This window comes from Argiope bruennichi, chromosome 5 (assembly GCF_947563725.1).
Source record: "Argiope bruennichi chromosome 5, qqArgBrue1.1, whole genome shotgun sequence".
Taxonomy (NCBI): domain Eukaryota; kingdom Metazoa; phylum Arthropoda; class Arachnida; order Araneae; family Araneidae; genus Argiope; species Argiope bruennichi.
Window position 1 is genome coordinate 39,511,575 of NC_079155.1, and position 12,885 is coordinate 39,524,459.

At 25.9% G+C, this 12,885-nt stretch overlaps 1 protein-coding gene across 1 annotated transcript in view; it reads left to right on the forward strand.

Moving 5' to 3' along the window:
• Window positions 1-221: 221 nt before the first annotated feature.
• LOC129968594 (tetratricopeptide repeat protein 28-like) overlaps window positions 222-12,885 on the forward strand; it is a 30,040-nt gene continuing 17,376 nt past the window's right edge. Inside the window, exons 1-8 of the mRNA XM_056082651.1 lie at window positions 222-238; window positions 604-697; window positions 2,708-2,959; window positions 5,002-5,149; window positions 7,034-7,306; window positions 8,534-8,692; window positions 10,931-11,373; window positions 11,898-12,446. Of these exons, the coding sequence (XP_055938626.1) occupies window positions 665-697; window positions 2,708-2,959; window positions 5,002-5,149; window positions 7,034-7,306; window positions 8,534-8,692; window positions 10,931-11,373; window positions 11,898-12,446 (1,857 nt within the window). The 5' untranslated portion in view covers window positions 222-238; window positions 604-664. The remainder of the gene's footprint in view (window positions 239-603; window positions 698-2,707; window positions 2,960-5,001; window positions 5,150-7,033; window positions 7,307-8,533; window positions 8,693-10,930; window positions 11,374-11,897; window positions 12,447-12,885) is intronic.

Sequence of the window (12,885 nt, forward strand, 5' to 3'; positions counted from 1 at the left end):
AGAATGTTTGAAAAACATAAACATATAAAATAAGGAATCAGTAATTAAATTATTTTGAGAATGAATATCTCTGAATAATCAAAAATTATTTATTGGATATTATAATTATTAATTGTTCGAAATTCCTTTTGAAATGCTTTAGGCTATTCCCTTTCTAACCACTATATAGAAAAAAAAACTTAACCTTTCACTAACCGTAGCTGACAGAAACCTATAATCATTTCTATTATTTAGCATTGTAATTTATTTTCTTTTGTAATTTTATAAGTTTTAATTTTTTTTATGTTATTTTTTTGTACAGAAAGGTAGTTATATTGCAAGTTGCTGTTTGCGATTTGCCTGTTTGATTGTGAACTCTCTATCTGATTTGCCAAATTGTGAGTTTAATGTGTAATGTCATTCCAGACATTCCATTGCCGTCTGTGTTTAGTACTATTGCTTGCGGTTTTTGTTTTTTATTGTAATGAATGAACAGAGAGTATTAATGAGTTTCGACTTCGAATGATAATGTGGATAAATTTAATAACAGGTGAAAAACATATATTTTATTTTAGTGAAATTTTGGATTGTTTTGTTAAAGAGGAAATTTAAATTTCTTAATAGTTGGCAATTTTTAAAAGTGAAGCAATGAAACGTAATATTGCTGCCTACAACAAATCGACGAATGGAACTATCAAATCAGAGAGATCCCGAAGAAGTGAGTTATATATCTATTTCTAAAAATTTATTTTAAGTTATTTCGTTGCACGCTTTTATTGTTTACCTTTTTGTGCATAAAATTCTTACTAAGAAAGCAGTCTTTTTGAAATTTTAAAATGTTTATATACTTGCATTATTTCATGTATATTTTAAATAAGTGTTAAAAAGTATTTAATGCAAAATGTTACCTTTTTTTTTATCTTATTATAGTTATCTCTTAGAAAACTTTCATTCTGTAAGTTTCCACAATTTGTTTAGAATATTTAAAATTTTAATGTTCAGTTGGAAGCTAAAATTAACAAGGAACTATAATTCATGATATTAATTATAATATAGTAATATAAGCACAGCTTTATAATTGAAAATTCCTCTTAATTAATAGGTGCATTTTTGCCACTCATATAAATTGTACTTAATAATAATTTTATTAGAATCATAATGTAATGAAGTAATAGAAAATTAATTAAAGAATTATCAATTGAAATTATTTATAATTATGTCTAAGATGGAAAATATATGATATGTTTTGAAATTTAGTTTAGTTTGAGTTTTGATAGTTTTAAGTTTTGATAATTTTATTTATCTTGTAATGCAGAATTCTTGATATTCTTTTCTAGTTAAAACTGTTGTAAATTCATAAAGCTTTGAATGTTACATTCATGTATTAAGTTAAGCTTCTTATTTTTTCAAACGATGATCCTCCTAAAAATTTGATAAAGTTCTTTGAAACTAATCCTAAAAACTCAGTTGATGTGATATTCTGTGTTTAGTATTTTCTATAACAAAATTAATTTATAGAATTTAAATAATTTGAGATTCAAAGTCAATTAATTGTATTGATAAAAAATCTTTCTTATAAAATCCTTGAAAAGTGTGAATTTTTTCATTACATATTTTTTTGTTTTTTTTAAAAATTCCATTGTGAGATTTTTTTCCCTGCTCATTCTTCTTATGACTTATCTTTTTTAGTATATTCTTGTAGACAAGCATAAAATGAATGTGATAGCTGAGCAGTATGTATTTTTGGTATTTTTTTAATTAGGTCTCTTTTTAATGAGGAATAATAAACTCTTGCATGATAAAAACACTTAATATGTTTCTAAAGTATGGGAATTGAGACCTATTAGCACAGATTGCGAGCGAGAAATTGAGAGAATAGTAATTAGTTCACAGTTTTTCTTATATCAACAAAACATTCAGTAGAAACAACAAAAACGTTTATGTTGTGATTAACAACTTATGTTTTAAGTTAAATGGATTGAATTATTTTTTATATTGATTTTATGGTTTTTATTTTAATACTAATCAAGATTTATAATTTTTAAAGTATTTATATATTTTTTCTAAAGTAATTTTGAATTCTGGCATTTCTTTCTGGAAGTTTATGAAAGTTTCCTTTATGAAATGCCCTTGAGTGCATAACATTTAGCAAACTAAATTCTTAGATTCTAAAATAAATAAATATAGAATTTATGAATGTAATAATAAGATGTATGTTTTAATCCATTGCAAAGAGTTATAAATAATTATATACAATTAGCAATAGATATTATATGTGTTGGAAATAACTCTTTTTCTTAATCCTGCTTCTATTTAAATGTTTGTATTTAAAGAAATGCTTTCTTTTATACATTCTTCTTCTTTACATTTTCTTTTATACATTTCATTTATACAGTTCTTTTATACATTTATAAATAAGTAATTAATAAAAACATTTATAATTAGGATTTAAAATTTGTTTTTATAAAAATATGCCCCCAGTCTTATGAAAATAAATGAACTGGTTATCTTTAAAATTAAGTATTAAAAATGTCAATTCAGACTTCATAAACTTCGGTTGTATTTCCCTGTATAAACATATTTTTATTTAAATATATTATAATGACTATTGTGGGATATATTTTGTATTAGCAGATTTCACTATAAATCAGTAAAATATTTTAATATTAATGTTTATGAATAGTTTTTATGTGAAATTTTTAATATAATTTACTATTCTTTCATATAGGTTGAGGTAAACTTTGAGTCAGAACCTTCAAATAAATCACTATTCTTAGAGAAAGTTCGCCAATCTAATGCTGCCTGCCAAAGTGGAGATTTTAATACTGCCATTAGGCTGTATACTGATGCAATTGTTCTTGATCCTGGCAACCATGTGCTGTATAGCAATCGCTCTGCAGCATACATCAAAGTTGGGAAGTATGGTCGTGCTTTACAAGATGCCATTAAAGCTCGGGAATTACATTCCAAATGGCCGAAGGTAAAATTTCTTTCCCTTCTCTGTTGGATAATATCTACCAGAATATAAAATTATTTAAAAAAACTATTTGTATTGAGGATTATGTACTTTATCTGCAAATAAGATGCCTTAAAAAGATAAATTCATCTGTCACTGCTCTCAGTATGGAATATCAATGTCCCAATTCTGGGATTCTTTTTATTTATTTGGCATATGATAAAGGGTATTAATCCATGAGCAGAATTCCAGTTTTATCAAGTTTAAATGTTGGCAATGATCATTTAATGAGTTATTTCTAAGAGTTGGCAGAATCTTTCTGGAGCTCTTTTAGTGGAATAATTTCCAAATTCAATGTGTGTTGAGATATTTGTTGTAAAGTTTAAACCAAATATATTCATTGTGTGAAACAATTTGACAAAGATTTATTGCTTGCATATAATTTATTATAAAAAGACCCGTGCCAAAATTTATTTTATAATAATAGAATTTGGCATATACAGATCACAATATAAAACTGTTCTGTAATGATGCATTGCTAGTATTATGTAAAAAATTTTTTTTAAGTGACATGTGGTCTTTCTTAAAAAAATTTTAGAACTTGAAAATTGTTCAATTTAAAGCATAAAGTTCTATAATTTTCCTTTAAACTATATTCCACCAAGATAATTGTGTATTAAAATTAAATCATGAATTAAATTTTTTTAAAGAAAATTTATTTAAAACGCTAAAATTTATTTTCAAGATTATTTCATCAATATGCAATAAAAATTTTTAAAAAATATAACTTTTACTTTAAAATTAAATTAACATATATAACATATAACTACATAAAATACAACATACATATAATACAACGATACAAACATATAATAAAAAAAATCAAAATGATGGTACTTTGATTTCAAAATCTGGCTGATGCATGGGAAATCTCTTAGGAGATTAGAGGTGCATATTAATTTCTTAATAAATATCAGAATCCTGTTGGCTTGAAACATCACTCATGGATACTTCTTATTAATTGTTATTTGGTAAAATTTTATTAGTTATTGAAAACATCCTAATGTGTATTTACCCCCGCCCCCTTCTTTTTTAAATAATAAATTGGTGATATTTATTACTTTTTCTATTTCATTGATATAAAAATTTTGCATACAGTAGACTCCCGATTATCCGCGGGCGGTTTATCCGCGCCTGCCGCACTAAGTTTTTATTTTGCTTCCACGCAAAGAGAAAATGCTTCCAAAGCAAGAAGCAAATGCAAATGACTGATTTCTTCAAAAAGGTGTAGTTTTACAGTTACGCTTTTGGAATTACATAATACATTACAGTATTAAAACAATACATATGTATTAATTTTTCTGTGTATCCTTGACGCCTCTCGTAAGTACAAAGAACTTTTCTGTTTTCATTAACAAAATGCATTTTAGGTTAGTTTTTAGTGATATACTAAAATATTGAGCGTTAGTTAAACATTTCCTGCTGTTTATTTTACGTTTTACTGTACATAAAACGATTTTTAAAAGTTAAAATGACTGTTTTCTCTTTTGCTATACCTGTTTTTAGCTTTTTTCGGATTATCCGCGATTTTTGTTATCCGCGGCGGCCGCGCCACCCAATTCCGCAGATAATCGGGAGTGTACTGTACTTGATTATGGATGTTGGATGTCTGCAAAAATTACTTTTATAAGCATTTGAAAGGTGTCTATCCTCTGTTGAAATGTTGATAATTATAAATTTTTTCTGAATTTGTATTTCAAAGTTTGTTTTCTGATATAATAAGTCTAGTGAATTTGAAATTTATTTGCATAAATGACTTAAAAATGTTTTTAGTTATGCTGCTTCTTTTTTCCCCCTTTTTCATTCAGATTGAATATATTAAAAATCTTGCTCATAAAAAAGAATGTAGATTGAATTCATTGACCACAATTTTGTTAACTTTTTAAAACCATATAAAGACAAAGTGTTTTTATTTTTTTAAAGAATTGGCATTGTTTTTAATACCTCTATTCAGTTGATTTTTTTTACTTCTGATGTTTTGAAATATCATATTCAATTATTTTAAGGCCTATTATCGACAAGGTGTGGCATTGCAATGCTTGGGGCGCCATGCAGATTCCTTGGCAGCTTTTGCCTCCGGGTTAGCTCAGGATTCCAAAAACGTTCATCTTTTAGCTGGTCTTGTTGAAGCAGCTATGAAATCTCCTCTTAGAGGTAAATTTATTTTTCTTCTTTACTTTTTTTAATAAATTCTCTTGTCATATATGAAAGAAGACTTATTTTAGTAATTTGTAATTAATGTTTAATATGTAATTAATACTTAATAATAAATATGTAGTTGAGAATATTAATAGCCGAACTTATATTTAAAACTATCTTAATATATAGTCAGAATCATTGTAACCAAGTAGTGTTTTTGGTTTGATTCATCAGTTTAATTATGTCTGCTGTTACATTCAATGATTTTTATTTCTCTTAATATACAGAAAAATACCTGATTTTCTGTGTATGTGCATTATAACAACTCTTTATAGTACTAATTTCTTCCTTTTTTTTTCACAAATGATTTTTATATCATACAATTTACCAAATTTTAGTTTATCAACCAAAAAAATTACCATGTTGATATACTTTATTAGAAAATATTTTTTTTTATCAAGGTCTTAGGCTTATTTTATGATATATTATTGGATTTTTTTTAACAATATATTAATAAGAAGAAATAGATTTTACTATTTACTAGCTGATATACCTAGTAAATAATAAAATATGCTATGCTTGAGATTAAAATCCTTTCATGCAGAATGTTTTTAATACAGAAACTTTTGTATTAAGTATTATAATATATAAATTCTTTTTAATGATACATGTATTGAAGTACATATAATTAAGAAAATAATGATAGTGGTTTGGTTCAAAGTTTGAACGATGTCCAGCAAAGCAGTACATACCTGCAAATTTATTTATTTCAAAATTAGTTGCATTGAATTTTCTAAAGAATTAATAAAAATTGAAGAAAAATTTCTCAAAAATAAAATTGGCATTACTGGAAAGGTAAATTTGCAAAATTTTATAACACTAAATATATTTCAAATTAATGTCCTTTGAAAAATCTGTATAATGAAAGCAAAATATTTAATTTCTCACTGCCTCACCTCATACAATTATGATCGACTTTTGTCTGTTTTATTTTCTTTCAAAGTCTACATTTCTTGCCTTCAATTCAGTGATTGAATTTATTGAATTGTTTGCTTAATTGTTAAATCAATGTACTGAAACAAATAAAAATCTGGCAAGAAGGTTCTTTTTAAAATAAAATGGGAACTAAGAAATAGTTGTAGAATAATTGAAGGTTAACATTAATTTTGTATTTAAATTTTTTAGAAAATTATAGAAATTGAAATAAATGAAAAAAAAAATGAAATTGATATCGCTGAAATTGTAAAATTTTGATTTTTTAAAGATAGTATTAAAATATTTCTTCAAGATTATTTGTTTCGATGTTACTGCAGAAAAATTATAAAATTTCTGTTAATTTTTAATGAATTAAATTTTTAATTAACTTTTGCACTTTCAAAACTTGACAGTATTCTTTCTCTTGTCTTAATGAATAAGCATGAAAAATTTTCTTGAAACTGGCTTAGTCATTCCAAAGGAGATATGCAACATCTCTTTTAAAATGACTTAAAATGAAGTATATACATACATACATAAATAGTCATATTGACTTTTATTTATATTAAAATTAAAAAATATTTTGTGTGTAAAAATTATGTTCTCTGTATTTTTTATATATGTGTTCTTTTACTTCTTCAAATATATAATTTTAAATTTTAAATTTTTCTTTATGTAGTGTGATTTCAGACTTTAACCATATGTGTTCAAATAATATTATAGCTAAAAATGAAATACTGTTAAATATTAAATACCTTTATATCTGTCTTAGTTTTAACTTATCTTTTTGTCTAATTATATAGTCAAATTATTGTTTTGCATGTTTAAGAAATGGAATATTTATTTTGTCATTTGTGCCAGTAATTTTATTATTGATATGATTTCCAGAGGTAATTGGAGCTGCTTTTTTTTATTATCTCTTAGCTACTTTAGAACCAACATACAGGCAACTCCAAGCAATGCGTTTGGATAAATCACCATTTGTTATTACTTCTGTTGTGGGTCAAGAGCTTCTAGCTACAGGACATCATGCTGCTGCCGTAGTGGTTTTAGAGTCTGCACTTCGTATTGGAACATGTAGTCTAAAATTAAGGGGTTCAGTGTTCTCTGCTTTGAGTAGTGCATATTGGGCTCTTAACACTTTAGATCGTGCCATTGCATACATGCAACAAGATCTAGCTGTAGCCAAGTCATTAGGTATGCAATTTGATTTATTTATAAATTTTCTACTAAATGTTCAGTTTTTGAATTTGTGTAATTTTTAATGTTTATTTATAGACATAAACAATAACTTTTTTTTTTGTCATATTATTAAAAAATTTTTCTTGAAATTAGTTCCTTTTCTTGCTAATTTTTTTAAAAAAATTCTTTATAGATAAAATTGTAGAGGATTATGGTTTCTGATGGATAGAATAAAACTTGAATGGGTATTGCTAAGAAAGGAATGCTTTGAGCATTTATATGTCAAAAATTACTAAAATCGCAATATAGAATTTTGATTTCTGTCATAAGTGTGGGAAAGATGCTAAATTTCCATTTAAATGTCCTAGATTTTTTTTATTCATGGAAATTTCATCATTTTTCTTATTCAGAAAAAATAATTGAAATTAAGAAAAAAGAAATATATATGCAAGTTTATTTTATATCTAATAGAAAAAAAATTAATTACTTCTTCTACAGAGATATTAAATCTAAAATTAATTTCTTTTTGCACCTGTTTTCTTATTGTGATACATAACCGTGCATGAATTTGATTCTTTAAAACTTTTTTACTTTTATTAAACAGATTAACTCTAATACTATCTTTTGGAATTTTTTTATTATGCAGTTTATGAAAAAGTGCATGAATTTGATTCTTTAAAACTTTTTTCTTTTATTAAACAGATTAACTTTAGTATTATCTTTTGGAATATTTTTATTATGCAATTTGTGAAAAATTTGTAGAAAAGTACTGAGAAGTGTTGAATAAAAGACCGGGGAACCAAGGTCTAGCTTTATAACAACAAATGTTTCCTAAGTAAATTTTTCATTGATAATGAGATCTTTATAATTAATTAGGCTAACGGTTTCAAAAATTATTATTTAGGATCCTAAAATGATTACACTAAAATCCCATTTTGTGATCGTTATTTTTTTTCTTAATCAATTAGTCTTTTCAATCTGAAATATTTTTATATATCAATAATTATTGCTTTTAATGTAATAACTGTTCCTTTAATTTATTCTGAAAGGGCTTTCATGCAGTTTAATGTGCAATTGTTGTTTGACAATTGATGTAATTAACTTCAAATCTTAGATTAAATAAACGATTTCTCTAATATTTGCTGTTCAAATAATTGCTCAATTTTTTCTGTTTGTTAATTATTTTCAATGAATTCGTTCTGTTTATAAATTATGTAACATTCTATAATTCTTATTTTTCAGGAGATCAAGCTGGTGAATGTCGTGCACATGGAAATTTGGGATCAGCGTACTTTTCAAAAGGCAACTATAAAGAAGCTTTAACTAGCCATAGATATCAATTAGTGCTTGCAATGAAGTGCAAAGATACATATGCAGCTGCATCTGCTCTTACTAGTCTTGGTATGAATTTTTTTTTTTAAAATTACAAATGTAAATTCTAAGTACATAAACAAATACATATCAAATGGCAAATAAAATCTTGTTATTTGAAATTTATTAAACCAACTTCAGTTGTAAATAAATTAATGATAAAATGCCACAATTTTTTTCCCCCTTATTGTAAGGTAGATATTTATTATACAATTCATAGACTGTTGAGATTAAGCATATATAGATACAGCTGGGCAGCAATTATTTGCTAGACTCCAAGCAAATAAGATCACACAAGTTTTATAGTTAATTTATTGTTAATTTTATACATTTTTTAATGTTTTAATAATTTAGTATCATCTGTATTTTTCTATTATCCTTTTTATTATGACAACAAAAAAAATGAGGAGGTTGTGGCTGGCTTCATTGGATTGGCTGGAAAAAGAGCGCACACAAAAAGTGAAGTCAGTAATATTAAAATGATTCATTTAGAGGGGAGAAGAGACTAATAAAGAAACTTTCAATAGATTGAAAAAAGATGAAATAAAGACATATATCAGTACTTGAGATGGCAGATATAAGATGTTAATTTAAAAGAAAGTTTTATCTCAAATTAATTTTTTTTTATTGATTTATTTTTAAACTTTTTTATAATAAGATGGATCTAGAGAATTTTACATAAAGTTCTCTCTTTTCCTGTCGCTATCATTTTCATTTATGCAACATCAGTAATCTCTTATTTATGTGAGATAACTGTGACTTTACTCTGTATAATCAATTAAATTCTCAATGGATTTTTAATAAATATTATGTTAATTGTAGTATCAAATATTATTAGTTTAATATTAAATAACTATCATATAATTATTGTATATTATATTATAATATTAATATAACATTTTTTTGTACCAATTATAATTTGAACATAGATTATATTAAAAAATTCCTGAAAAAAAAGTTATTTGATTTACTTAGCACTGTTTGTTCGTTATCTTGTATTTCACATATTCCTTTTAAAGAAATATTTATCAAAATGAAAGATAAAAAAATATATCCCAAAAGAGGTATGAAAGTAATTATACTGATTTTGATTTTAAATCTATAAAGCAGAACATACACATATCTGTTTGTTCGTTACAAGAATTTCAAAATGATAAGCAGTAGCAGCATGAAATTTACTGATGTCCATTCTAGAATCTATTTTTTTAAAATGAATTATTTTATTTTCAACTTACAAGGTTTATTACCTTTTAAGATATTAATTGCTTTATTTGAATTAAGTGAAATTTTGGCATCTTTGCTTGGTTTTTCACCCATGGTTTCTTAAAATTATCACATGTTTTATATTCCATCTTAAAGAGCAAATAGCTATCTTTTTAATGATACTAATTCAATTTCTGTATAGTTTCTTGCAGTTTTGCTAGTAAAAAAATTGATTAATATTTTCAAAATTAATATTTGCAATTAAATTCAAATAAATTTTATACTTTTATTTAAATTTTTGCTTCTTTATTTTTGCCCTTGTAGTTTTTTCTCTTTAAACATTAATTCTAATTTTTAGCTCCACTCTTATTTTGTATGATGCACACCTTTTAATCTGCACAGTCACATTCCAATAATATTTTAATTACTATGTAATGTTTCAGTTAAGAGTTACAAATTTTTAAGTGATCCTAATCAATTTGTAAAATCATTCAGTGTTACTGAGTTGTGTTTTTAGCAAAGGGAGTGAATCTGAAGGAGGGAATAAATGTACATGCATTTTCAGTTTTACACTCAAACAATATTAATAGAATTATATTTCATGGCAATTAAATTCATGATATGAAGGAATTTTGGTTTACCATAGTAATGACGGTAAAGAAAATGACGGAATTTTAGACATTGAGTCAAAAAGCACGAGAGTTTTATTGCTACTTGAAGGATTAGATAACACTGTAGATTTACAAAAATCAATGAAGTCACTGCTACAAAAATTCATTTGTTTACAACATATTAACATCAAAATCATTTTGTATAGAAATTTTGTAAATGAGTTGTCATCTGGACTTTTTGTCATTGTTCAGAATTATGAGGGTTTCCCCCCCCCCTAATATCATTACAAATTCAAATATTGTTTATCTATACATTCTAAGATGCATGTTGATAGAAATTGACTGCATTATTTTCACAACAAATAAAACCAATGTATGTAAAGAAGGGATTGACATTATTTGAAACATAGAATGTATTATTAATGGGATTATATATATGCATTTTCATTTTTAGGGCATGTTTATACAGCAATTGGCGACTATCCAAATGCTTTGGCTAGCCATAAGCAATGTGTTCAATTAGTTAGACAGATTGGTGATGGACTGCAAGAAGCTCGTGAAATTGGCAATGTTGGAGCAGTCTATTTAGCAATGGGAGATTTTGATCAGGCTGTTGAGTGCCATTTAGAACATCTTCGATTAGCCAAACAGTTAGGAAATAAAGTGGAAGAAGCAAGAGCATATAGCAATCTTGGATCTTCACATCATTACAGAAGGAACTTTGAACAAGCTATAACTTTTCATAACCATGTACTAAGACTTGCTCAAGAATTAGGAGATAAAACTATTGAAGCTAGAGCATATGCAGGTTTAGGCCATGCTGCCAGATGTATAGGTGATTATCCACAAGCTAAAAAATGGCATGAAAAGCAACTTGATATGGCTTTAAGTACTAAGGTGAGTTATATTAATAATCTGAAACTTAATTGTAATATCAAAAACATATCAGTATGTTTTTGATTACATTATTAAATTTTTTATATATTAAATATTATAATTCTATATTTTGTGTAACTAAATGTAATAGTTTTCATTTGGGTATTTTACATGCAAATTTTTTTACCTACCGTTCTATTATGAAGTTGAATAAGATGTTTTTTTTTTTTTTTTAAATTCTTTTTGGTAGCATTTTTATCCACTGAGGATATTCCTGACAATAGAAAGTAATTATTGACTGTTAATGATTGCTTAAAATTGATTGTCGTCATTTGTAGACAAACAAGTTCTTTGCATTTAGAATATTAGGGTAGGTGAGGTGAAAGCATTAATATTAGATAAAACTGTCAAAATTTTATTGTATATAACTCTTTAAAAAAGCATCTGCTGTCAGGTTTAAGATGATCAATTTTCTATAATATATTACTTAATGTTGTAAAAATGGAGTACATTTTGTTAATAATTTTTATTGCATATTTTTCTAGGATAAAGTGTCAGAAGGACGAGCCTGCTCAAACTTGGGTATTGTATATCAGCTTCTTGGTGATTTTGATGCTGCTCACAAATTGCATCAGGCTCATCTAAATATTGCTCGTGCCTTAGGTGATAAAGCAGGCATGGGACGTGCCTATGGTAATATTGGCAATGCTTACAGTGCTATGGGACGTTATGAGCAAGCCATAAAATTTCATAAGCAGGAACTTACAATTTCTAAGGAAGTGAATGATAGAAGTGCTGAAGCTTCAACTCATGGCAACTTAGCTGTAGCCTATCAAGCATTAGGAATGCATGAAATGGCTCTTTTACATTATCACAGTCATTTAAATATTGCACAAGAATTAAAAGACACTGCTGGTGAAGCTTGTGCATTGTGCAATTTAGGTAACTGTCACAGTTCCAGAGGGGAATTTTCTCAAGCAGTGCCATATTATGAAAGCTTTTTACGTCTTTGTCAGGAAATAAGTGATGTTGAAGGTGAAGCCAAAGCGTGCCATTTTTTAGGATATGCTCACTATTGTCTAGGAAACTACAAAGTAAGTTTTAAATTGTTATTGTGCAAATTTTAATGTTCTCTGATCCCTACATTTCAATTTTAACAGAAAGTGAATAGTTTACTTTTAAAAATTTTCCATTACTAATTTTAAATTTTCTTTTTTTTTGTAATTTTTTTTTTCAATATTAGTTTTAGTTTCTTAGTTTATAACAGAAATTTCAATCTATATAGGTTAGTTCCAGGGCTTCTTTCAAAGGATACCATAAAATTTAAATTTATGTAGTTGAATTATTTTGTTAATTCAGAAATTGTGGATTATTTGAAAATTTTATAACGCTATTGTTTAAATACATAAAATATTGTACTAGTTTAATTTTAAAAAGTTATCACAGACATTTCTTTTCCAACTTTGATATGACATAAAAATTTCCTTTTTCCTTATTTAAATTTCAAAGAGTGTTCTGTGGTATTTTATAATT